Below are 24284 nucleotides of genomic sequence, written 5' to 3' on the forward strand. Positions count from 1 at the left end.
TGTCACTTTATTTGCCATCCATTTTATGTGTCTTAATTTTTACATTGCTGCCTTGTCTGATGTGTGATGTGGATAAACCTGGTATTTTGTTTTATGTTTTAGCTGTTGGCAAATTATTCAGAAAAACAAAGCAAAATTGCACATTTTATGAGATGCTGTTGAAGATCTATGTACAAATGTATCATTTATCTGATATTGTCAGTACTCATATTTTTAAGTGTGAGAAATGTGGTATGTTTAACACGTCATTATTTAACAGACATTGTGATATTTTCATATTAAATCTGAGAATAAATGTAATGTTTGCAGTTTCTATGTGAATTATTTTTAATTGTACCACGTTGAGATAGCTAAATCTATCAAAGTAAAGTGCATTATAAAGTAAAGGTATTATAACCAGGGCTGCGCGATTGGGCAAAGAAATATCACAATTATTTGTTTCATATTAAACAACCTCGATTTTCAAATTTGATCACATTTTTTCAGCTGATTCAAGAACGCGAGACAAGACAAACCTTTTATATAAACCCAACATTTTTCCCTAGTATCATTTATTATACAAAAATCTTCCATTGTGCTCATTCAAACTCCAAAACTATGCGCTTCTACTGTCCAAGTAAAAACGATTATTATGTCTCAAGACCATTATTGAAATTGACAAAAGCGATTTTGATTAAATTTCGATTAATTGCCCAGCTCTAATTATTATTCTTATTATTCGATGAGTTCGTTTGCAATAACAGATAAGTGCCATTGAAAAAACTCAATGTATGCTTCAACATTTCTCTTTACATAGCAGTGTTTTTCATTACCAGATTTGTTTCAGTGCCATAAAAATCTAATTAAATTCACACAACTTTAGCTTCATAAGTGGCATGCGTACAATAACAAATATCCAAAACGATTTTTAAAAAAATTTAAAACGGAGATATCTGCTTTTGCAAATGAACACTTGTCTTATGGCCACCGCAACATTGTGCACTGCCACGTTTATCGGGAAGAATATCTCCAATATTCCTGTACAGAAATGACATTTCAGCAGCTCACAAAGACAAGATTTCTACACATCCACTTGCATTCATTTTGATTTATTTTATGAGTAAACAATACTTTGTTTTTTAAGAACAAATTTATGTTAACTTAAAACTGAGTCAATGGAGCATTCTTTTGCTCTAAAATTAAAAGTGTAATGTGTATAACAAAAACAAACATTGGGCACAATATAACTTAAGCCTGTGATACAGGTGAAATGATGCAACTAATGTGCTACATTCAATAACCATAACAAGTGAAACTCAGTGCAAACAAATCGATATGTTGTTGTTCATCCACTTTAAAGTTTGATTGTGTTGCTTACGTGTCTGTATTTGATCAAGCTGTAAGGGTAGCATTGGCAACTATCAAAGACTACATAAGACGTGGGTTTACTCGGGTTGTCAGCGCAGGAATCATAGAGTGCATGCTTCACTGAAAAAGACCGAAGCACGGGGGGGCGGCGGTAACAGCTCGATCCTGTGGTCGTTTTTCCCACCAGCACTTTTGCTAAAAACATGTGTCGAACTTTGTCTGAAGTGGACTTGCTTGTAAATGTATCAGATAAAGAGGCACTGACTGCAAAATAGGAGCCATAACCATGAGCTGCCCCATTTTCCTCACCAGCCAAGCGAGGGTCAAAGTTGTTCTGGCAAATGGCCGCAATGGCACCTTGGTTTGTCCCATGGAAGAGGTGTTTTTCCAAAGGGTCTTTGGACTTTGGGTATTTCTTCATCATGAACACCTTGTGTCTGTAATGAGAAGATACAAGTTAGTGTAATGTGTAGACATGCAGCTGCCAATAAAAATATATGTCACTACAAGGGTAGGCAAAGACTGCCTGAAGGATCTTAAAAGCCTCTGGTGCAGCTCTTTTGAGTTTGATGGATAAAACTAAACCGATAAAGTGCATTTCTAACTATACGCAATACTCCATGTACTTTGGAAAATCTGAGCCAGAATGTTTTTTCAAGTTTCCAAGATTTTATTTTAAATCAAATTCACAATCCAAATTTTCAGGACACAAGAAAATTTAGATGACATCTTAGTTTATAAATACTCAGATGATTTGAGTTACATTGATAAGCTAGTGTTTTGTAGCCACAGCTGCCCTGGGGGTAAACTGACAGAAGTGAGACTGCCGATCTACACCATCGGCCCATCTGATCAGTACTTTTTTAAACTTTTACTTGATTAACTTATTATTTGGGTCAATATTTTTTACGCTTGAGTAAATATTTTGGCTCAATTGTTCACACAACACATTTAAACCAAATCAAATTGAAATTTAAACAATTGCAATGAACAAAGTCCTTGAGATACAAGGACCGGAGTTTTCTGGTCAGTACTACATCTTTTACAAACAACCCTTTGTTTGAGAGTGTGAGTGAGGGACAACGGATGGAAATAAATCCATGTCTTTAATCCGATATAATCCCATGTGCGTTTATCAACATGCACCGTCCCGACCGAATAAACCAAATGAATAAACATAAACAAGTATCCTTCGGGTCTTATAATACATACAACCTGTTGAACTAAACTGTTGTTGTTTTTTACAATATACCATCCCATATTGGCACCTTTGATACTTGTCCCATTGAAACAGATTCTGAACTTGCTGGACACTGATGACGTCTACACTGGTTTCAGAGATGGTCTCAAAGAAGGGGGTCAGGATGCTCCAGTAAGCTTCAGTGTCTTTTGGTACATCAACAAGGCTGTAGTCCTGCTCTTGGGGGAAGCGCCACACTGGTGGGTACCAGGATTTGAAATCCTTCAGGGCATCCACACTGAAGTTAGTCCCAGGGGGGTCAGAACCATGGTCTGCCAGGGTCCTGGATGTACGTAATAAAGGATTGATAAAAAATATGATATGAATAAAGTATAATATATATATGCATACATATAAAACAAATAGAGATAATACTAACTTTAAATAACACTTCATGGCATTAAGGGAGCGATACCGGGGTCTGCAGCGAATGTCTCGCACAAATCCAGACTTAACATTCGTCTGCTTCATTGTTTTAAAGTTCACCATGTACGGCATTGAAAGACGGCGGAAAGAGCACTCCTCTACCTTTTTTTGTTTCATTTTCTTCAGCAGAGAACAAGAAGTTTTCTGCAAAAAAAACACTAATGTTATAAGACAATAACGCATTAGGAAGAATTGAGAGCATCAAAAGAGTAAACCTTATTGTATGGAGTCCACTGGTAGTCGTCCCACCAGTAAAGGATCCATTCAACAGGAAAGTGAGGATTTTTGTCTGGTCTATCCGAGTTAACCAGACGTCTGATTCCATAGTATTTGGAGTTGACTGACAGTTGCATGGACTCAAATTGGAGAGTATATTGTTCTTCACTATAAACAGTATATGAGGAACCAATAAATGTGAAGCATTTCTGCACTGTATTGAAAAATGAAATAAATGAATTCTGTCACTTACCCATCCTTAATGTATACTTGCTTCTGGTTGACATCACAGTATCTTTTTTCAAGTCCAAACTGAGCATGCACTGGGGCATCTATCCATTGGCCAGTTCTTACACTCATGAACTGCCAGTGAAATGGGAACTTTGTGTGGTGCATCACACACTCTTCTCCATCGGGACACGTTCTTATGAGAAAGTTGTCGCAGATTTCAACACCAGGGACACTTCTTGTGTGGAAATGGAGGATGGACGGGGGCGTCTGAAGCTCAGAGACTGGTGTTGAATTCTGGGCATCTGGGGGTTGTGTTTGGGATGTTTCAGGTGTGCTTGAGCACAGTGCTGGCTGAGCTTGGGTGATGATAACAGGCAAGGCCGCAATATAAGAGGAAACTGGTGCTGAGCATTGCAAAGACTGGACTTTAATTACGCTGAGAGCTCCAGAATTGTTTTGGGGGAGCATTTGCACCATAACACAGGGTCTACTTGGATTTGCACCTTGTGGCTGAGTAGCAGATTGGTTTCCAACCTCTCTCTGCATCTGATCTTGATTTGAGATTGCAGGAGATACAGAAACATTGATGCAGTGAGGGTTGATGGTCCACACTGCGCTCACTTGTTGTGATTTGATGGCATTCCACACAGGCATGGAGGTGTTGATTTCAGGGGGGATTTCCAGCAGCAGCTGTGAGGGGTTTAATAAGTTGACTTTCAGAGGGGGATCCGAATCTTGGTCATCTTGGTCTGTTGTGGACCTTTTTTTGGCCCTTCGACTAGGACCGCCGACCATGTGGGCCACTTGGGTGGATACTCTAAATAAACACAAAGAATTTTTCCCATTATCCATATTTTAAATGGTAAATGGACTCAACTTATATAGCGCTTTTCTACCTTTATCAGGCCCAAAGCGCTTTACAGGAAGGAACCAGTCACCCATTCACGCTGCATTCATACCTAATGTACGCAGACACTGGAGGAAGGTCGGGTGAAAGCCTCCTCCTCCTCCTCCTCCTCCTCCTCTGTACTTAAACTAACTTCAGAAGATCTTCTAAGAACGTTTTGCAATAACGTTGTATAAAACGTACAGAAAACTTTCCATACGAACTACGGAATAACCAAAAACACCTCCAGGTAACGTTCCCATAACTTAGAAAATACGTTTTAAAAAGTTGTTACCTGAGTCCTGCCCGGAAGCTACAAGGTAAGCATAGCCTACAAGCTAAGGGTCTGCGCGTGTTCAATGAAAATACACGTGTCACGCGCAGATTTGGCCTGATGTATGACAGTCTAACCAACACTACATTTATTTACGGAGCGTGTTCTTTAATATAGCCAATAACTTACTTCATCTAAACTTTGCTAAACACTAAAGTCCCGTCACCGCCAGGGCCGAACAGTTTTGTCACATTTCTAGGTGGAAACCAAAAACAACCCAAAAGGCGTTCATTACGATCATACTCACACAGGAAGATAAAGTTAATGTGGCCGTCGTAAGAATCCTTGTCCACGGATGGTCGACCGATATTATAAGACGGTTTATGGCTCGGCCTCGGGATCCACGCGGCTGCACGGGCGAGTAGGCGTGGCCCACACGACCACTTCAAGGTCAGTCCGTGGCGTCCCACCCACTCCATTTCACGTGAAGTGTCTTGCCCAAGGACACAACGGTCTACACCAGTAAGTCTCTGGATCTGCGGACCAACTAAGCCACTATCGTCCCCTGAAACTCCATTGTGTTAGAGGTTGAATGTCACACAGATCATAAAGCAAATTTGTTTTTGTTTTGTTTTTTTAACATAATGTAGCCTAATTTAAAAAAGGTCCATGTTTCATGTTCCAAAAACCCAGGCACATGGCGAGCATGAATAAGCTTCCAGTAGCTCGTGCTGAATGCTCTGGGGGAAGCCTAAGTCCCTTATGATGCAAGTGCTCGGTCTTTCAGGTAATGTGTGCTCGAGATACAGAGTGTGTGAGGACAAATCATGATGCATTTAATGCGATTAATCCATGATTTATTAAGTATCTTTTGTTTATTGGTGACTTAAAGAGTTAACATTAAAGCCCTAATATTAAATAACAAAAAGACAATCAACAGTGCTTGGATTTAAACATTGTAAAATAAATTTGACCAGCAACCTGTGATAAGCAGCATGTTCATCCCATGGATAATGTTATCAGTTTGATCTGTAGGGCTGAGCAATTGCTCAAAGGAATGAGACTAATTTGTAAATATTTATATTTCATCAAAATCTAGAAAAACAAATTTTAAAATTAAGCTTTTACACACGATATGCAGATCTCCCTATTGATTATTGTTTGGAAAAAAATATAGTATGTGACTAGGCTCATCAATGGCTTTGCGCCTTCAAGTTTGCAAGACTGGAAGACACCACTGCAAAGTTCATTCAATGACACAGATAATTTCCAAAAAATTGCAAGTAGTAAGTTGATTTATTTCCATAACTCCATTCAAAACATTAAACTTCCATTGATTATAGATTCATGGCCCACCACTTAAACAAGTTTGAGTATTAAGTTGTTTATTTGTACTTTGGGCTTCCAGCTCACAAAACCCGTGAAAACAGAATTTCCAAAAATTAGAATACTGTGAGGAAATCAACCCAAATTTTACAGGGCGTGAATGTTTTAAACTGAGTGTCACACACGACTCATCTACTAAACTCAAAGCACCTGCAAAGGTTTCCTTTGGTTCAGTTGTCTCAGTTTGGATCAATATGGGGAAGAATGCAGACTTGACAACTGGCTAGGGATGGATAGGCTGAGTAAGCCACAAAAGTTCATAGCTAAGGAGGCTGGATGTTCACAGAGTGCTGTGTCCAAGCACATCAATAGAAAGTCTAGTGGAAGAGCAAAATGTGGCAGAAGAGCTGACCGTGGGCTTCAGCGGATTATCAAGATTCATGAATCTGGCAGTGATCCAGAAAGAGTGGAATGAGGCAGAAGTCACAGCTTCAAAAACCACCACATTCAGACACATCCGGGAGATGGGCTACAACTGTCGGTTCCTCAGGTCAAACCGCTTCTGAGCCTGAGCCAAAGTAGGAAGCGTCATGATTTGGGGTGCAATGTCCCGTGCAGGTATTGGTATACTCCGCTTTCTTAAATCCAAAGTCATCAGTCTACCAGAATGTTTCAGAGGACTTCATGACTCCCTCTGCTGAGGATCTGTATGGAGATGCAGATTTAATCTTCCAGCAGGACCTGGCCCCTGCCCATACCGCCAGAAGCACCAAAACCTGCTTTGATGCCCATGTCATCACAGTGCTTGACTGACCAGCCAACTCGCCGGACCTAAACCCCATTGAGAATCTATGGGGTATAATCAAGACGAAAATGAGGGACACCAGACCCCAAAACAAAGAAGAGCTGACGGCAAGCATCAAGGAAATCTGCGCTTCCATTACTCCCTGGCAATGCCACAGGCTGATGCCTCAATGCCACGGCGCATTGAGGCAGTGATTAAGGCAAAAGGATTCCCTACAAAGTACTGAAGATTGACATATCATTTTGAAAGTTAGAATTTTTTTTTTTTCTGCAAAAACTGCTAAGTAAATGGTGATTTCTTCACAGTGTTCTAATTTTTGGAAAGTTCAACGTTTTGAATGGAATTATGGAAATAAATAAACTTTTCCATGGTATTTATTTTTAATTTTTAGGAAGGGTCTGTAGATGAATGAAAAAGTTTAAAATTGTAGTAATCCAAGATGTTTTTAAAAACAAAAACAAAAAAACCAAAACAAACAATGGACAAATCGCCCAGCCCTCAGTTCATGATTATGGCATTAATTCCTTGACACTGACTGAAACATCAACAGGTTCAACTTTTAAAGGACATTCCTGGCAACCAACCCAAAAATATGGAAAAACCCTTTCAGTGATAGCATGCTTGAACATATAGATGAGTGCCCCATCAAGTGGGTCATAGAAAGACACTCTCCCTTTCTCACAATCCAACAGCACTCTGATTTTCTGCAGATTCTTCTTCAGGTTAAGCCGGGTTAAAGGAGAAGTCCCAGCAAAATACATCTTGTGATAAAAATACACAGACAGGTAGCCATTCTTCATCACAGATGAAACCTTCTCTTTTCTTTGGACAGATTGTTTGGCGACACCCACGACCCATGCAGTGTTACTGCCCACAGTAACGTCCCATCCATGTTTGCCTGAGGTGAAGCCTTCCGACCCCAGGACCCCGGTGTCAGGGTCGAAGCGTTCGGGATTGTCTGGGAGCTTCTGTTTGTTAACACTGTCCTGCACGCTGCTGAGATCATCGGACAGCACGAGCCAGGGGGCCGCGCTGTTGGGGTCCAGAGTCACTGGAGCTGAAGGAAACATGCAGATTGTCAAACGCTAAGGTAACATCATATGACCACCATTCAACGTTGTATTTAATTCACACAGATTTTATGTCACACAGTTGTAAGTGGATAATCACAGTACATGTACTTGATTTGTTTTTCAGATTCATTGTTGATTTAATCAAATCAATCCATGCTTTCTACTACTATTACTACTACTTGTATTGGTTACATTACTTATTATTATTGGGAATATAAATCAAATCAAACATAACAATACTTGGCTATAATGTTTGCTTGCGGTACCCACCACGTATAAAGATAAAAAAAATCATTGTCATATACATACTATATGTAATAATTTCGTTCATCTTCTTCCATACGTGATATTTAAGAGAGCCCAAATATTTTGCCACATCTATGAGTGCGCCTGGGGCCATAACGAGATCTTCTGAAGGATACAAGGCACTGCAGAAAAGAATAATAGTTCAAAAGCAGTTATTTGAAAATTAATTTCCGGTGTCTCAATAACAAAAAAATACTGTATGTACTCGGGAGTAGGTGTACTAGGTGTACAAGGTGTGCCAGCAAACAGACTAACCGGTTATTGAGAACTGCTTGAAAATATTTCACAATTAAGTAATAAAAACAACACAGTACAATACCTGTCAAGGGTACTTTGGCACTTCTGAAAAAAAACAATACATACAAAAGCTTTGAGTAAGCACAGATCGATAGATGAACGATTCTGTTATACATACATAAAGAATAGGAACACCATCCAATGCCATTTTCTCCTCCAGGACCTTGATGATTTCAGACACAGCCTCAATATTGTCGGACATTTCTTTGGTCTTCTCTCGCATCGCTCGAGTCTTGTGGTCCTGCTCTCTCCTCAGAGCATCCACCCTGGCAGCCTCCTCTGCTTCAAGGAAACTGTGAAGGAGCCGAAACTCCTCATGTGTTTTTCTTTCTACCAGCTGTGCCTGAAACTGAACCATCAAACGGAGTTACTTGTTGCCTGTAAAGACCTGCATGGCCCTTAAAACAACTCCCTACCTGTATGTGCGACTCACAGTCCTCATAAACGTTCTTCATGGTTTCAAAAGCAGTTCTCTTCTCCTGCAGTGATTCCAAGGCAGACTTCATTTTGTCCTTAAAGGAAAATACGCAACACATTTAGTTAACAAGCTCCACGACAGTGCTCAATTTAGTGAAATTCTGATTGTTCTTTATTTCAGTCCTGCTCTCAATGGAGCAGTTTTCTTTTTCTTTGTTGTTGTATGTTTGTGCTCTGATTCCTCAATGATCCCATTTTCTTCTTATTTATACCAAGTTATATGTTTTAATGTAAATCATAAAAAAAAAGTTTCTATTCCAAAAGCTGATCAAATCGATAAAGTCGGTGATCGGTAAAAATCGGTAAAGTTGCAATGGAAACAACTAACACAAATGTAATTTTTTTTTTTAGAAAATAAATAAATTAAATGAATTTATTCGTTTTTGCAATTGAACTCTTCATTTTAAAAGAAAAGGATTCAGAAACAATATTTAATTTTACCTTGACTTCAACAATGGCCTCGCTTACTGGGCAGCAGTCATGTTGCTTGTGCTTCCTTGAGGTGTGGCAAACAACGCAAATGGGCATTTTGTCCACAAGACAGAACAGTTTGAACCTCTCTCCATGATAAGGACACATGTCCCCTGAGTCACACTGGAGCTCCCCTATTCTCTCCCCCACATCTTCACTGTCCTGTATATATAACTCACACAGGTTCCTCAGGGTCAAGCTGGGCACAGGATCGTCCATAGTCTCGTTCCTGCACATGGGACAGTCCCGTCTGGACCCATTCTGAGCCCAATACTGCTGCAGACAGGACTCACAAAAGCTGTGGCTGCACTTAAGCACCACAGGGTTTTTAAAAATGTCACAACATATCGGGCACGAAATGTCAACTTCAGAAAAAGACAGTCTGGTCGCCATTGCCTCTGGGGTTTCAGGTTACTGGAAATGAAAGTAGAGCAAAGGATCTATGATTAGTCAGCAATATTATTAGGCCACTTATTTGAATGTGCTATGCTCTACAGTCATACTCAATAGCTATAATCAATATGTATTGATCTTCTGACCAGTCGTAATCGAATTATGCCGCAAATGACATGAAACCAAACCTGGTGCGGGGCGATCATGATACAGCTGTGTTTACGTCGCACTTCCTGGTTTGTGATGTCAGACAAAAGGGGCGGAGCAAAGGCAGTAACATTAACCCTGTAGTGTTTTCTGATTCGAAAAACATTTTGCATTGTGGAGAAGAAGGACAGAAGAAGGACATTCTAAACTTATTATTTTAATTACATTTATTATTGACTAAAAAAATAAGTATGACACACCACATCAACTTTCAAGTTCTCCAAAACGGCGAGCTCCACTGTCCAACTGCAGTGCAAGGTGTGCGCTGCATATACTTTACCACGGGATTGTGGCGGTAGCACGTCTGAGGCAATATTTCTTTATCCTGTGCATGTGTATTCTCAATTATTCAAGGCTTAGGGGGGAAAAAAAGAAACTCTTCACAAAAGTTGCAGTAGGCTATGCTGCTTTCAACTTCAGCAGAATATTGATTTTAACTCTCTCCTCATACTGCGCTGTTGTAGCCTATAGGCTTACCAAATAACTGCCAATTTACAGCATTTGCTCAAAAGTTGGTGACATTTTTGATTAGAAAGAAGGTCACTCTGTTGGATATCAGTCATCAAGGAAAGGGATGCTGCTGTGCCTCATTTGTGCCCTTCAAACTTATGATTAGACCCCCTCCCCATCGGTTAGAACAGAACATATATACTGTTTAGTCATTTTTTTTGTGAAGAACTAATGAATAATTTTCTGGCTTAACTTTGAAACTGTAGAGGGATGTGTTGCGGAGATCTCGTTGCTTGAGTAATAATGTGTCACTTAGTGTAGTAGAAAGAGGGCTCCATACTGAGTTGGTGCAGCTGACACGCATTTTTGATTGGTCTATGCACCAGTTCAGGATTAATATTTTAATTATTTTCGGAAACAGCACTTCTACAGCGCCCTTTTACCGGTCAATATAGGCTACTAACTTCTTGGCCACGATCTGGCAACCAATTACCCCACAAACAAATGTTATCTTGGAAAATCAGTCAATCTGCCCTTTTTTGATCAGTAAACACATAAAAAACACACACAGGCATAAACATTCATTCATTTCATTTATTTATTCATTGAGCAGAAAAGTATGTCAACATTTTACAGAAAGAAAAATACAAAACAAGACTTTGTGCTCAACAGGAGTAGGAAGAAGTTCTAAGAACTTATAGTAAACCTACCCCTTATCTCTCATTCAAGTAATCATCACATACATTTTCCGCTATACTCATGCAGGAAACCGATGCATGAGTCTGTGCTTACATGTTGATATAAATCGTTTATGATCGTACAAAATGTCAAAGAATTTCATCATTTACAGTTACCAAAAAATAAAAATAAAGGATTTATCATTTACAGTCGTAAATAAATAAATACACCATATGGTACATAAGAGTTATACCAAGGCTTTTTGTATGATCTTTCGTTCTGATCATACAAAAATATATATAATATCGCTCAGCCCTGCTATACCAACTATACCCAAATGTACAAGCTCCGTATAACCATGTAGAAATAGAAACTATCTGTCCATAGTCATTCACTTAAGATTGACAGGGAAAGGGAAAGAAACAAGACATGTAAACATCCTTGAAGTATACATACGTATATGTAATCTATGAACATATTGGAAACATGTGTTTTGTCCATTGTCATGTAAACTTGAACTAACAAGCTGACCTCACTTTGAGTTCACACAAAATGATTTCCAAACGCACAAAACTTACTGTAGTCGATGCAAAATAATGCTTTAGGGTCTTAACTTTCTTTATATTTTCATATTCATATCCAGGCAACCACACACAAAAACACAAGTGTCTGCCTGTCTAAGGATGTAATAGTAGTTATGATACTTGGCGAGCATACTTTTTAAAGATAATGTCTTTACATGTTCTTTTAAAGTGTCCGAGTGTTTTGCTCCGTTTAGCCTAACGTATGGACAGTAAGCCCATACATTTAACTACAAAACATAATTCTGTCACACAAGTTATACCCGTTTAGTCAGCCTGTCTCTTCTTGTTTTTAACTAGAAGTCACCCACAGATGGGAGCATCTCATACAGGACATGGGAGGGGTCTGAAATAATTGTCCTTGCCTGTTTAATGACAGTCTCCTCAAAAGTGTGCTACAATGATGGATATTCTTTTGTATGTTTCCTCAACCTAATGTCTAACTGTCATAACTGACAGTAAAACTTGCAGTGTCTTCTGTTAGAAGCAGTGCAATGTCTGTCGTTTCACCACTAGATGTCACTGTGTATTTAGGTTTAGCTTGGTCAGCGTCACTCCAATTTTTAGACTACTGACTTTGACTGCAAGCATTGACAACAAAAGTTCTTGTTTAGTGCATTATCATCAACTTATTTCGCCAAACTTAATAATGATTTATACATGCCTGTGAGAAGCGCCTCATATGTAGAAGCCCATGCTTGGTTAAACACATTTGCCTGCCTGTCAGTGTCTGCAGGCTGCAGCCCCTTGTAAATTGGTTGTCAGCCGGTGTGACCCAGGCTAATAGTGATTCATTATTGCTCACAACCTGCTAGTGCTCACAGAGGTTCATCTTGGCTCAAGGGGGAAGGAGGAGCGTGGTGGTGGGGGTGTCAATCTCCCCAATCTAATGAGTGCAGGCAGCCTAACGCACAGCAGAGACAGAGCCAGTCTGAATTGTCTCTCTGCTCATAGGCTCCTTCACACAGGGCTTCAGCGTCAAGTGTCCAGTCCACAGATGAAGCACATAAAGTTTGAAAGGGAGATTCTACAACAATGCCTTTACAAAATGATAATAACAATTACAATACAGATAGAATGTTTACAAATGTGTTTGTTAATATAAACCAGAATCCAATAGGATTAAGGTTAACTGTTACAAGCTTTTAACTTGTAAATATTAAAGGAACAGGCCACCATTTTTACATACTGAGATATGTTCTTGCCTGAGCTTAGACGAGTTGATGCGTGCCTGTCTGGTCTTTGTGCATGCACTCAGATGTAGTTAGCATTTGGCCTCTCCTAATGTGTTCCTATAGCTCCAAACGGGGGTGAAGTTGGAAGCGACCACACTCTTCCACGGGCACGCACAAAGACCAGACAGGTATGTATCTCTTCTAAGCTCAGGTAAGAACATATCACAGTATGTAAAAACAGTGGCCTGTTTCTTTAAGATTACACACAAGTTACACTAGTTTGCTTTTTCTATGTGCTTGTCTGTGTTTAATGTTTTCCAATGTACTGTAATTTAATCACATTATGTAACATAATTTTCCCCAAATTGTTCTGTCTTAAATCTAACCTGATGACCTTATGACTTTCACACATTAATTATCTACAAACCTGCTTCCAGCCGTTGCAGACTTTATTCTAGAGCAAGATTAATGTATTTTTCACACATGATCAGTCACCTTATTTATGCTCCAACATACATCATTTTCACATCAATAGATTTAGCTTGGAGAACAGCTTGTCGAAATATTCACTAAACACGTGGCACACTATAGCTGCATCCGAATTGGACTTTAATCACTATTGTTTGTATGGTAATAAGGGTGCAATCCTCGTTGAAATTTATGCATGAAATAATTACAATCAAATGAAAATACGGAACAAAAAGATTACAATCAGTAGGTAGCATGTAGCGTGGAGAAGGCGCTGTTATTAATCCCCTAGTTTAGTCATAATTGCTACCCATGATACAAAGAAAACGGTGACAGGAACATTAGACTTATTAGATGTTGCAGCATATCAGCTTTTGATCTTTCACAGATTAAAATAATTCTGACACCTCACCAAATCACTTTCATGCTCTTCACAACATGACTCATAAGCGGCGTGCTGCACTGTTTTCAAACTGCAGTGCAAGGATGCTTTCATTTTGTTAGTCTTTTTCACCCATGACTTGACTGCTTCATGTAAATTGGATTATTTCAGAGTTTTCAACTGTGCTTGTAAGCTATTGTTGCTTGAGAGGCAGATGCTTTTTTTGGTGCGTGTTTATGTAAAGTTTTAGTTATGGTTCAACAATTTGATTTGTAAGTTTACTTTCTTGCCATCTGCTTCTCTGTCCAGCGCACGTACAAATGTTGAAACGCGATTTGTGCTTATGGACACATGGTTGCTGTCTAGTCAAGAGTAAAGACAAATCTGAGAATCTGAAATAAAGTTCAAGTTATTTTGTTGTACATCTATTCACAGTATAGTTATATACAGACAAAACAGTAGCTAACAGTGTTCCAGTCAAGTCAACATTTTTGAAGTTCAAGTCGAGTCCAGTACTTTAATTTACAAATCCGAGTTCAAGGTATCAATCTTAGTCGGGGTAAAACAAATCTCAGTTAAGTCTGTGAGTCCTTGGCCTTCTACTGGGTATGTTTGTGTTGTCCATAGTCTTGTGTTTTTATGCATCGGTGAGCCAAATTTCGACCTCGGCAGACAATAGAATTCTAGTCTAAGTCCGAGTACAAGTCCAAGTCCTCTTGTCTTGTCTACAAATCCCTCCATGGCTTGGCCCCTCCCCCTTTGGAGAATTCATTAAATGAAAAGTAAACCAGATCAGCCACTAGAGGGGACTGTGAGGTTCCATTCAGACGAACCGCCACTGAGAAAGGTGCACATGCTGGAATAGTCGTCCAATTACTATGAGAGTCTTCCACCTTTACAGTGTTTAAAAAAGAGCTTAATCAAATCAATCAATTGTGTGATCACTTACAAGACCTGTTTTATCGTTATAGATTGGGGAACCTTTATATTGCATTTGTTGTCTTAAAACAACAACCGTTGTCTTAAAGCAGTACTAAGCAACTCATGCCCCTGGAGGCCATAAGCGCCACTGCAAGTGTCGTAGCATGTTATGTTTTTTTTTCTCTGTGAGAGTAAATACTACACTGACAGAAAAGACAAAGGGAGAGAGGGATATTGTACATCCAATTACACAATGAAGATCTTTTTTTTTCAGTCAAACTTGGCTGCAAATACTGTTAAAGTGGCGCTAGCCCGCAGTTAGCTTTGCCCGTTAGCCTGTTCGCTTCTTCTTCGTGATTTCATCAGTGTGTATTGGTGGCTCCATTCCGGTGGCAGGGAAGTTGCAATTGTGTTGTTCTGACCAGAGACGCCAGGGGGAGATGAAAGACCCCCCAATCATCCCATTAACATTTGTATTACCCCCAGAGGGACTGCGAAAAGGATTTATTAAAGTAAACGAGTTACTTAATAATGCTTTAAATGTGCTAGGACTGTGGAAAGTAGCCCATGAAAGTAGCCCATGGCTAAATCTGGCACATTTACACAAAGTATCTGTACTGAGTGTTCATTAATGTGTCTCTAAATAAACAAATATAGATTCAAAAGCCTCAAAGCGACTCATGAGTCCCGGAAAAAGTATGTAAAAGAGTATCACATCTCTATACACATCTGCAAAGTCTTACCAGTGTGATAAAACAGAAAAGAGCCATAAGCATTCTAAATTATTTGTGAGTCGGTTTCAAATCAATGAATGAAAGACCAGCCTCGAGTCTTCAAATATTTTCCAACTTTTTGTCCAAAAGTCAAATCCATTTGTTTTGGGAACACCTACCTAAAATCCAATCCAAGATTTTGAGTACCCAAACATTGCAGTTGTGTTCAGTAGGGCCCTGCTATGTGTGCTGATTTACTGATAAAGAGGCCTCAGGCATAGAAACAGAGTACTCAAATCTGCCTCTTGTTATTGGTATCTTTTCTTTCTAAGTTGTCTTTATTTTACTAAAGGTGAATTGAACTATGACTATATATGTACCCTGCATCTCATCCCAGTGTGATTTGAAGGAGTACATCAATTCAGGAAGCTCAGGCTGACAGGGACAGAGCAACACAGCCCCACACAGCTGCACGCTCTATATCTCTGTTAACTCATTTCCCCTCCTGGCTTCCTCCGCTCCTCTGTAAACTCCAGCTCAGCAAACCAGAGTGATGACAATTTTGTTTTAGCCGGATGAATCTGCTGTCTCTGATGACCCAAATTTTTATGACGTTTTTTTTCTCGCCCTACTGCTGCTCTATCAAGAAAAATGGAATAAAGAAAGTGCAGAAACAGTGTCAGTGTCAAACGATGAATTTCACAGCCCTTTTCTAGTTTTAGGCAGATGCTTGGCATTCCTGAAAGATTGACGTTTTAAAAGAGTGGTGAACTGGGATCCTCATTAAGGTTAGATCAAAGCCTAGTAGTGACTATACCAACAGGGAGCTGTGGGAGCGTGATGACCACACATTGACTACCTCTATGTGGGTCATTTGATTCAGTTAATGTCGGAGTGGCTCGTCACCGGTGATGTGTCAAATGTGCAGTGACATGACATGAGAGGCTTCAGGCTGGAGCCAGGGATCTCACTTTCAAAGTGACTTCATTTGCTTAAATCTTTTAATGTATTTTCAGCACGACCATAAACACGTAACATGTGTACTTAAGATTATATGTAAATAATACGTGTAGCTTATGTGCACATGATGTAAATACTGTTCTAGGCACTTACATTGCAGTCTGGTTAGAGGCTAAATTGCATATTGTTACCAAGTTGAATCTAATCTTATCTAATTGGGAGAATGTTCACCTACTGTTGTTTATGCGTAAAGGGTTCCTGGGAGGACCAGTCTTACAGTAACAAACTGAAAGGTCAGCTGCATTTTAATTCAAATCTGAATTTTAATAGTTGTGGATAGCTGGGGTTTCTTTTATTCAATTAATGCAATGGCCTCTGTAAACAACATAATCACATATAAAGTCTTCAGTCCCACAGGAATGTTCTGAAATACATTCAATCTGCATACCTTTGTCATGGTTGATAATTTACATTAAGTTATACAGTACAATGTAACTATTTTAAAATACAATGATATCACAGAATATTGTGTCCTTACTTGTTCTCAAAATCAGAGGAGAGAACCACTGAATTGCGGGAAATATTTGGGATAGAACAAGGATTTAGCAAATTGCCATAACAATAGACTCATGTCTCTGATGCTAATGTTTGGTTTAACAAACCAAACATTAGCAGTTGTATTGGAATATCTTTATGATGATATGTTGGGCAGTTGAAAAGAGTTGAAAAGCTAGTTTGAGGGTGTGTTTTTTACATCAGTGCTTAAACAGAGTGTCCATAGCTCAGATGAATGCATATGCTCCACTGAAATGACCCTCACAGGATCCCTCTGTCGTATCATTGTTCCCATTAGAGCCAGATGTGTGACACCGCTCCTCCCTGGTTGTCTTTGTGCCGGGGTAAAAATGAGACATGGATTAGTGTATGTAGCTTCACAATCCCTTGTTGACCTATAGATGAGTTTGCACCTGCCAGTGTGTATGTCCTACCAGCATTGAATAGTGTCAGATGCATATAATGTGCTTGATAACACAGCTGATATTGCTACCCGCCCGGCGGACGGACTATTTTTCCGTGTACGTGTGGAATGCCTGGCTTATCTGGTGCATTTTTTTTTTGTGTCGACGAGCACAAATCCCACACACTCCACTGGTTCAAATATTGCGCTTCCTGACAGGACTTTTCTTTGACCTCAGCGTTAATTAACATTCCTGGGGCACATCTCTGTAACAATTCTGAAAGATTATATTAATATTTCTTATCTCGCCCGCAGGGAGGATTTGAATGATATAAATCCCGGTTGGCAGAGAAAGGGATTGGAGCCTTGGCCTGACTTAAAGGTGTCCAAGGAGTGTGCAACTGGCGTAATCCTATCATCTGGGCAGTCAGCATCTCTGCGCAGAGGTCCCAGAATGAAGCGCACACACCCTCCATCTAAAGGCATGCAGAGAATTATATCATATTAGGGCCACAGCTGCCACCAGCAACACCACCCACATCTCACTGCGTCATCTTCTACCTCACACAGACAGCCCAGAGACTTCGCTAAAATAATTGTCATTTTGAATGAGGCGTTGAACAATTTTTTCTTTAAAGCTCGCTCTGTATTAACCACCAGTAACATCTTGCAAACAGTTTTTGTTCCTCTCGTGTTGTTTTGGTGAGGCATTCACTAAACAATACATCTGTTCTTTTGTTTAATTGTTTATCCAATGCAAATATGTTACAATTAATTTAGTATTAAAGGAACAGGCCACCGTTTTTCCATACTGAGAAATGTACTTACCTGAGCTTAGACGAGTTGATGCGTAGCTGTCTGGTCTTTGTACGCGTGCTCAGTCAATCAAATAGACCAAAGATGTTGTTTGCATTCAGCCTCTCCCAGCATATTCCTATATCTCCAAACTGGGGTGAAGCTCTTCCACGTTTTCCCTATTTAAATACAATAAAGTTACACGATCCAAGTATAGTTATACAAAATCAAACATGTCAATTTTCTAAGTACTATCTTGTAAAGCGTAATAACACCTTAAGAGCACTTCGACATCCGCGCAGTAAAGTCATAGTGCTACTCACAAAACTGTATTTAAATAGGGAAAACTTCTGACTTCACCCCAGTTTGGAGCTATAGGAATATGCTGGGAGAAGCTAAATGCTAACAACGTCTTAGGTATTTTTGCGTGAGTGAGTGCACACACAAAGACCAGACAGGTACGCATCAACTCGTCTAAGCTCAGGTAAGAACATATCTCAGTATGGAAAAACGGTGGCCTGTTCCTTTAAGTGCACAGCACATTTGCCAGTTGTATTTTCATATGATTTTCTATATTGTAGAATAGAACCCTCAACATTCTTTACCAAGTGTCAAATCCAGTTAAAACAATGCAGACTTGCTACTCCTTTGGCTCTGTTGCTAGGCTGTTGCCATGATGGAAAGCTACCTGGAGCCTCTCTATTGAGTTCTCTCGCTTCTTCTTACTCTTTGTCTTGGTTTTAATGGCCCTATCACTGCAGTTTATGCCAGTGATAGAGCCATCAAATGCTCCGGTCGGCTCTTATTGTTTGTCCTTTGAAACACTCTTGACTTCATTTTTTTTTGTCCTGCATGGTGTTCCTTTTTTCTTCTTCTTCCCAGAAATTCATTATATCCTCTTCACTGAAATGGCAGATGTCAAATTTAGTGCTCCTTACTTTCTCACATCGTTTTTTGTTGAGGGAGGAAATGAGGCTTCATTCTTGTTCTGGTGGTAACTAAGCTTTCCCCTAGCGCTCTTATGTGTATGTTAGCAGTAGAGATTTGGAAGGTTTCGAACATATAGGCTCGGCCATGTTGCCGGGAGACTCTGGGGCTGAATGGAGGGATTGTGTCACACATTCGAAGACAGTCACTGAAAAGGGTTATTATGAAAGCTATGTGTGCCTTATTAGTGTGACATTTGCAAGATAAGAATATTGTTTCCAGATGACTAAGAGAAAGAGTGCATTCAAATGTCACATTGCAAGTGCTAATGATTTTTTGTGCATTATTACGTGGGTAAAAGCAGAAAGGCGTGAGGGAAGAGACCTTTTTTTTTCTTTTATCACTGCCGTTTCTTTCAAGGAGAGGAGACACCACAAACTCTTTTAGTGCAGCTTCCACTCAATAGAAGTGAGAGCAGCGATTGCATAATGAGACTATCCAGAAACTTGGCCGAGTTCTCGACTTGAAATCACAGGTTGTATGTGGGCGAAGCTGAACAATAGCATGTCTGAAGTCAGTGTATTTTGTCTCAAGTATGATTAAGCTTAGAATGGCTTCAGTCTTAGTAATACCCATAGGACAGTCCCCAAGACATCATCCTCAGCTGAACATCACTGCAGCTTTAAACACTCTTGAAGAATCTTAAACTGTTTGTACTGAGCTGGTGGTCTTCCAAACACGGGAAGCTCATGATGTAACATACAGTGTTACATTGTAGTTTTAGCTGTTGCAGATCTTTAAGTGGCTTCACAAGGCAAGAACCATGGGTGTATTTACTTGGACAAGTGCAGAACTGCAGTTTGTCAGCAATAAGGAGTGCTCAAGACGTTGTTGGGGCTATAATCAAGCATCGATTCATGTGCGGAAGAGAAAAGGGCAGCACCAAGGCCCTTTCCATTTTGATAAAACAATGATGTATGGTAGGTGAGAGCTGGGCTAACAGGCTGAGATAATTGTTTTTGTTGGACTTCTCTCCTTGACCACACTCAAGGTCATGCAGTAGTGAGTGTTTGGATAAACTTGGGACCATCGTTGCATAGTTATTACTACAGTCTATATCTAGGGATTGATAGCTGGTGGATTATCATCATTAAAGGAAAAAAACATTCGTGGCCACATTGAATAATTAGGATGGGACATGAAACATTTTTTGGTGTTTTTGTCATAACTATAAATATATACACTGTATATATGTGTGCGTGCGTGCGTGTACAGTTGTGCTCAAAAGTTTACATTCCCTGGCAGAACTTTTTTTTTTTGGGGGGAGGGGGCATTTTTCAGAGAAAGTGAAAGATAACACTTTTTTTTTTTTTTCACTCATATGTGGTTGTGCAAAGCCATTTATCATGAAACAACTGAGTTTACTCTTTTTAAATCATAATGATAACTGAAACTACCAAAATATACATTCGCCCCTTTAACATCAATGACAGCTTGGAGTCTTTGTGGTAGTTGTGGATGGGCGTCTTTATTTCCTCGGAAGGTAAAACCTTTTTGGCAAAAAGCCTCGAGGTCCTGTAAATTCCCGGGCTGTCCCGGGCATGAACTGCACGTTTGAGATCTCCCAAGAGTGGCTCAAAGATATTGAGGTCAGAAGACTGAAATGGCCACTCCAGAACCTTCACTTTATTCTGCTGTAGCCAATGAGAGGTCGACATGGCCTTGTGCTTTGGATCGTTGTCATGTTGGAACATCCAAGTGCGTCCCATGTGCAGCTTTTAGGCTGATGAGTGACATTTTTCCTCCAGTATTCTTTAACAACATGCTGCATTAATCCCGAAATCTACCTGCTTTAGGCACACGCCAAGGAACCACACACACATTCACGCGCTCATTGATACACCAGTGCACGCAGACACTGGAGGCAAGGACACAACAACAGTTGTTTTCGAACTGCCAACCCTCCGAAAACAAGATGATCCGCTCTATTCTCTGTGCCACTGTCGCCCCAAGATATAATCACTGACCACTAACAGATGAATCTCTGAACCCCTGCAGAGCTAGCATAGGCAAATTATAATAATTTCTACTTCTATCACAACTAGAAGAAATAAGATGCTAGAACAGTACATAGCATATACGTTATCACACTTTCTTATTTTACATAAGATACAGCGCCCAAATGGAGCAGCAAAAAAACATCAGGTGAGCAGAGACTAAAAAGTGTCATGGATCGGTGGCATCTCTGATGGAGCCCGAGCCCTGAAGGAGCACTTGTCTCTGTTTGATTTGTTCTCTGTCATCTAGTCTGTAGTGAGCTACGGGCGGTTTGCCAAGCTCCACACAGGCTTTTTATCAGTCGATTGGAAAAAAAGGGGATGGGAAAAGTTCAGTGTCCAAATGCTTTCTCAGCCACATGCTTTGAGCAGGGGATGGGAAAGAGGATAAGGATCTATAGACCTGATTATATAGTAATGCGGCACATGCTTGCCATGTGGGAATGACACATACTGTTCTCATGTGTAAGGCAAAATGTTACTTGCTGTAAAATAGAAAGAAATGATGACTTTGTTGATGAAGTGGATAATGGTAGGCGTGGTACAGTGGAAGCACAATAAAAATATGATTTTCTTAGCATTGTATAAGGTACTTTTGATTCTTGGTTAATGCGTTAAAAGCACTTGTTGTGAAAATTAAAATCTAATTCTCACATACCACATACAATGGCTACTGCATTAACTCATGCTGTATAAAGATCGTCTACCTGATAGCACTAAAGCGAATTTAGATGGAAGTCAATATCCCCATAATAAAATACTATATCTCTGTCTCACTCCACCAGTCATGCGAGTTAGGAGAGCCAACAGCACCAATCGATGAGAAAATAATTTATTACCGGCAACCTCTCTCAAGGGCCAAAGAAAAAGACTCAATTGCTGTGGCTATGTTACTTCTTCTTATAAAATAGCAATGAAGGTGATGAGGAGGAACTGTTTGACAGGGACCATATTATAGAAGTGATGGATTCAGTGTGTTGTCTCAGTCAGACAGCCAAAATGCAGCTGATTGGCATTTGGGCCCTGAGCCTCATTTCTCCAGTTAAGGGGTTCTTGGCGAGTCAGCCAAGCGTGTAAACTCACATCAGTTTAGCGGGTACTGGTCCAGGCCACTGCAGGTGCTTACTGTCAATCCAGGAAACATCAGACAACAACACAGCATGTACCATCTGAAATCAGCATCTGAGGGTCGACTCTGCCCTCTGCCACGGGCCATTCAATACATTGAGTTCTGCAGCAGTAAGTGTTTAATTCAACGGGGGAATTTGCTCCAGACTACGGCAAATATTTGATTTCCAAAAGTCAATTCATTAGTTCAGATTGAGAAGATCGAATCAATCTTGATTAAAGGTGATGGACTTGTTTGTAAATAAGAGATAAACATCCTTACAATGAAGGAAAGGTTATAAACTTGGAATAAATGTAAATGGATCCAACTAAAGCAACCAAAGCAGCAGGGAGAACCCGTTAAACCATAGACTTTCTTTGATCACACTTCTCTGCTCTTTTTTTATTTCCATGCATTTTTAATGAGGCCACATGCGGCCATCCTAAATGGGCTTCTGCAGTGAACAATTTGTCCTGGTGAGCCTGATCAAAAACAGCAAGAATGATCCCTACGCTGTAGAGTGTGTTTAATACTTGATGATGAGGCTCCACTAATAACAAAGGTCCAGTTTTGCTGGATCTACATAATGGTTTAATTTGTAGTTGATTATTCATTCACTCACTCTCAATGGTGGTGAGGGGTAGAAGGGGTTGACTGACAGAAGCTACGTAACCAATCAGCACCATCACTTCACTTCTGGCAACCACCAATCACTCACATTGAAATAGGCATATATATTAAACTCGCGGGTGGTCTCTCTTTTTCCTCCAAGCTCGGGTCCTCTACCAGAGGCCTGGGAGCTTGAGGATTCTGCGCAGTATCTTTGCTAGAACTGCACTTGTCTGGACTGAGATGTTTGATGTATTACGGGATCTTGGTATTGCTATGTCGACCACAACGACTTTCCTCTGCTCTTTGTCCACCACCACAATGTCCGGTTGATTTGCCATTACCATTCTGTCCGTCTGTATCTGAGAGTCCCACATATGTCGCTAAGTGAAAAAACTTTAACATACGTTTACTCACTTCCCGTATAGAAGCTAGAGAACAGATTATGAGCGTGATCCGTAAAAAGTGCTGTCTATTTTCTCCAGACACTGTTTAATTGGTCTCCCTCGCACTCGCTTTGACTATGGCCCTGATTCTGTCTTCTTGCAGGCGAGTGCGGAGGAGTGAGGTGCAGAGAAATCCTCAAGTTTTGACAATCCCATTTCCATCGCTGACTTTTTGGTTGAAACCTTGGAAATCGCGGGGAGGAGAGCAGTAACGCATTTTTCTTTGGAAGAAATGAAATCTGATATGGTTGGCTGTTTATTCACTACAGAGCATATACCCCAAAGTAAACAAAGAATATTTGTCCGTATCGGGAAAAAATACAGCTTCTCATGATTCTTTTATAAGGATTGAAATATGCCTTTTTTTAGCAAGATGTTGCACCAGAAATACATAGTGCATGCAGCCAACTATTAGCAGCCAATTGGCTCTGGTTTTACCACCTTACCCTCCTATGGCTCGATACATTAATTATTTTAAAGGAACAGGCCACCGTTTTTCCATACTGAGATATGTTCTTACCTGAGCTTAGACGAGTTGATGCGTACCTGTCTGGTCTTTGTGCGTGCCCTCAGTCACGGAAAACAACCAAAGATGTTGTTTGCAATTGGCCTCTCCCAGTGTATGCCTATGGCTCCAAACGGGGTGAAGTTAGAAGCGACCAACCTCTTCCACGGGCACGCACAAAGACCAGACAGGTACGTGTAAAATGGTGGCCTGTTCCTTTAAATGAATATATATAAAATATACAAAATGTAGATGTTCTCCCTTGGCATTTTTCATTTTCCTGTCCGTATTCCAAAATCCTTGCTCTGTAGCGTTCAGAGACATTTGCCTGTCAATCTGAAGGTTGCTGGTTCCATCGCTAATGCTTGCAATTTATAATCTTATATAAACCTGTGCATGACCCTTCCTAAAATGTTTCGCCTTATTGTTTAATTTCTTCTTCACGTGCATTTCATACACAATGTAACTCAATGACACTCGACAAGCTTAAAGGAAGGCCAGTTTTATAGCTTCTCTGTTCAGCACAACAATTTTCAGCTGTGCTAACATAATTGCATGAGAGTTTTGTAACTATCA

At 40.0% G+C, this 24284-nt stretch overlaps 2 protein-coding genes across 3 annotated transcripts; both read right to left on the reverse strand.

Annotated features, from left to right (window-relative positions):
- Window positions 1-1333: 1333 nt before the first annotated feature.
- On the reverse strand, window positions 1334-4255 carry LOC306959349 (protein mono-ADP-ribosyltransferase TIPARP-like; the record flags this gene model as incomplete). The annotated part of the gene is made up of 3 exons (XM_079551437.1): window positions 1334-1784; window positions 2616-3059; window positions 3483-4255. 3 exons carry the CDS (start codon window positions 4253-4255, stop codon window positions 1334-1336), a joined length of 1668 nt encoding a protein of 555 aa, XP_079407563.1.
- Window positions 4256-7216: 2961 nt separating this feature from the next.
- LOC306959751 (zinc-binding protein A33-like) lies at window positions 7217-10006 on the reverse strand. 2 transcript variants are annotated; one of them, XM_079551952.1, is made up of 7 exons: window positions 9915-10006; window positions 9346-9789; window positions 8844-8939; window positions 8546-8776; window positions 8450-8472; window positions 8134-8252; window positions 7217-7808 (listed from the first exon to the last, which is right to left on the reverse strand). In XM_079551952.1, exons 2-7 carry the CDS (start codon window positions 9766-9768, stop codon window positions 7261-7263), a joined length of 1440 nt encoding a protein of 479 aa, XP_079408078.1. In that variant the 5' UTR covers window positions 9769-9789; window positions 9915-10006; the 3' UTR covers window positions 7217-7260. The 2 variants fall into 2 exon arrangements, with proteins under 2 accessions (XP_079408078.1, XP_079408077.1); XM_079551951.1 differs by having other exon boundaries at window positions 9879-9999.
- Window positions 10007-24284: the final 14278 nt, after the last annotated feature.

Source organism: Gobius niger (genome assembly GCF_951799975.1).
Source record: "Gobius niger genome assembly, chromosome: 2".
NCBI lineage: Eukaryota > Metazoa > Chordata > Actinopteri > Gobiiformes > Gobiidae > Gobius > Gobius niger.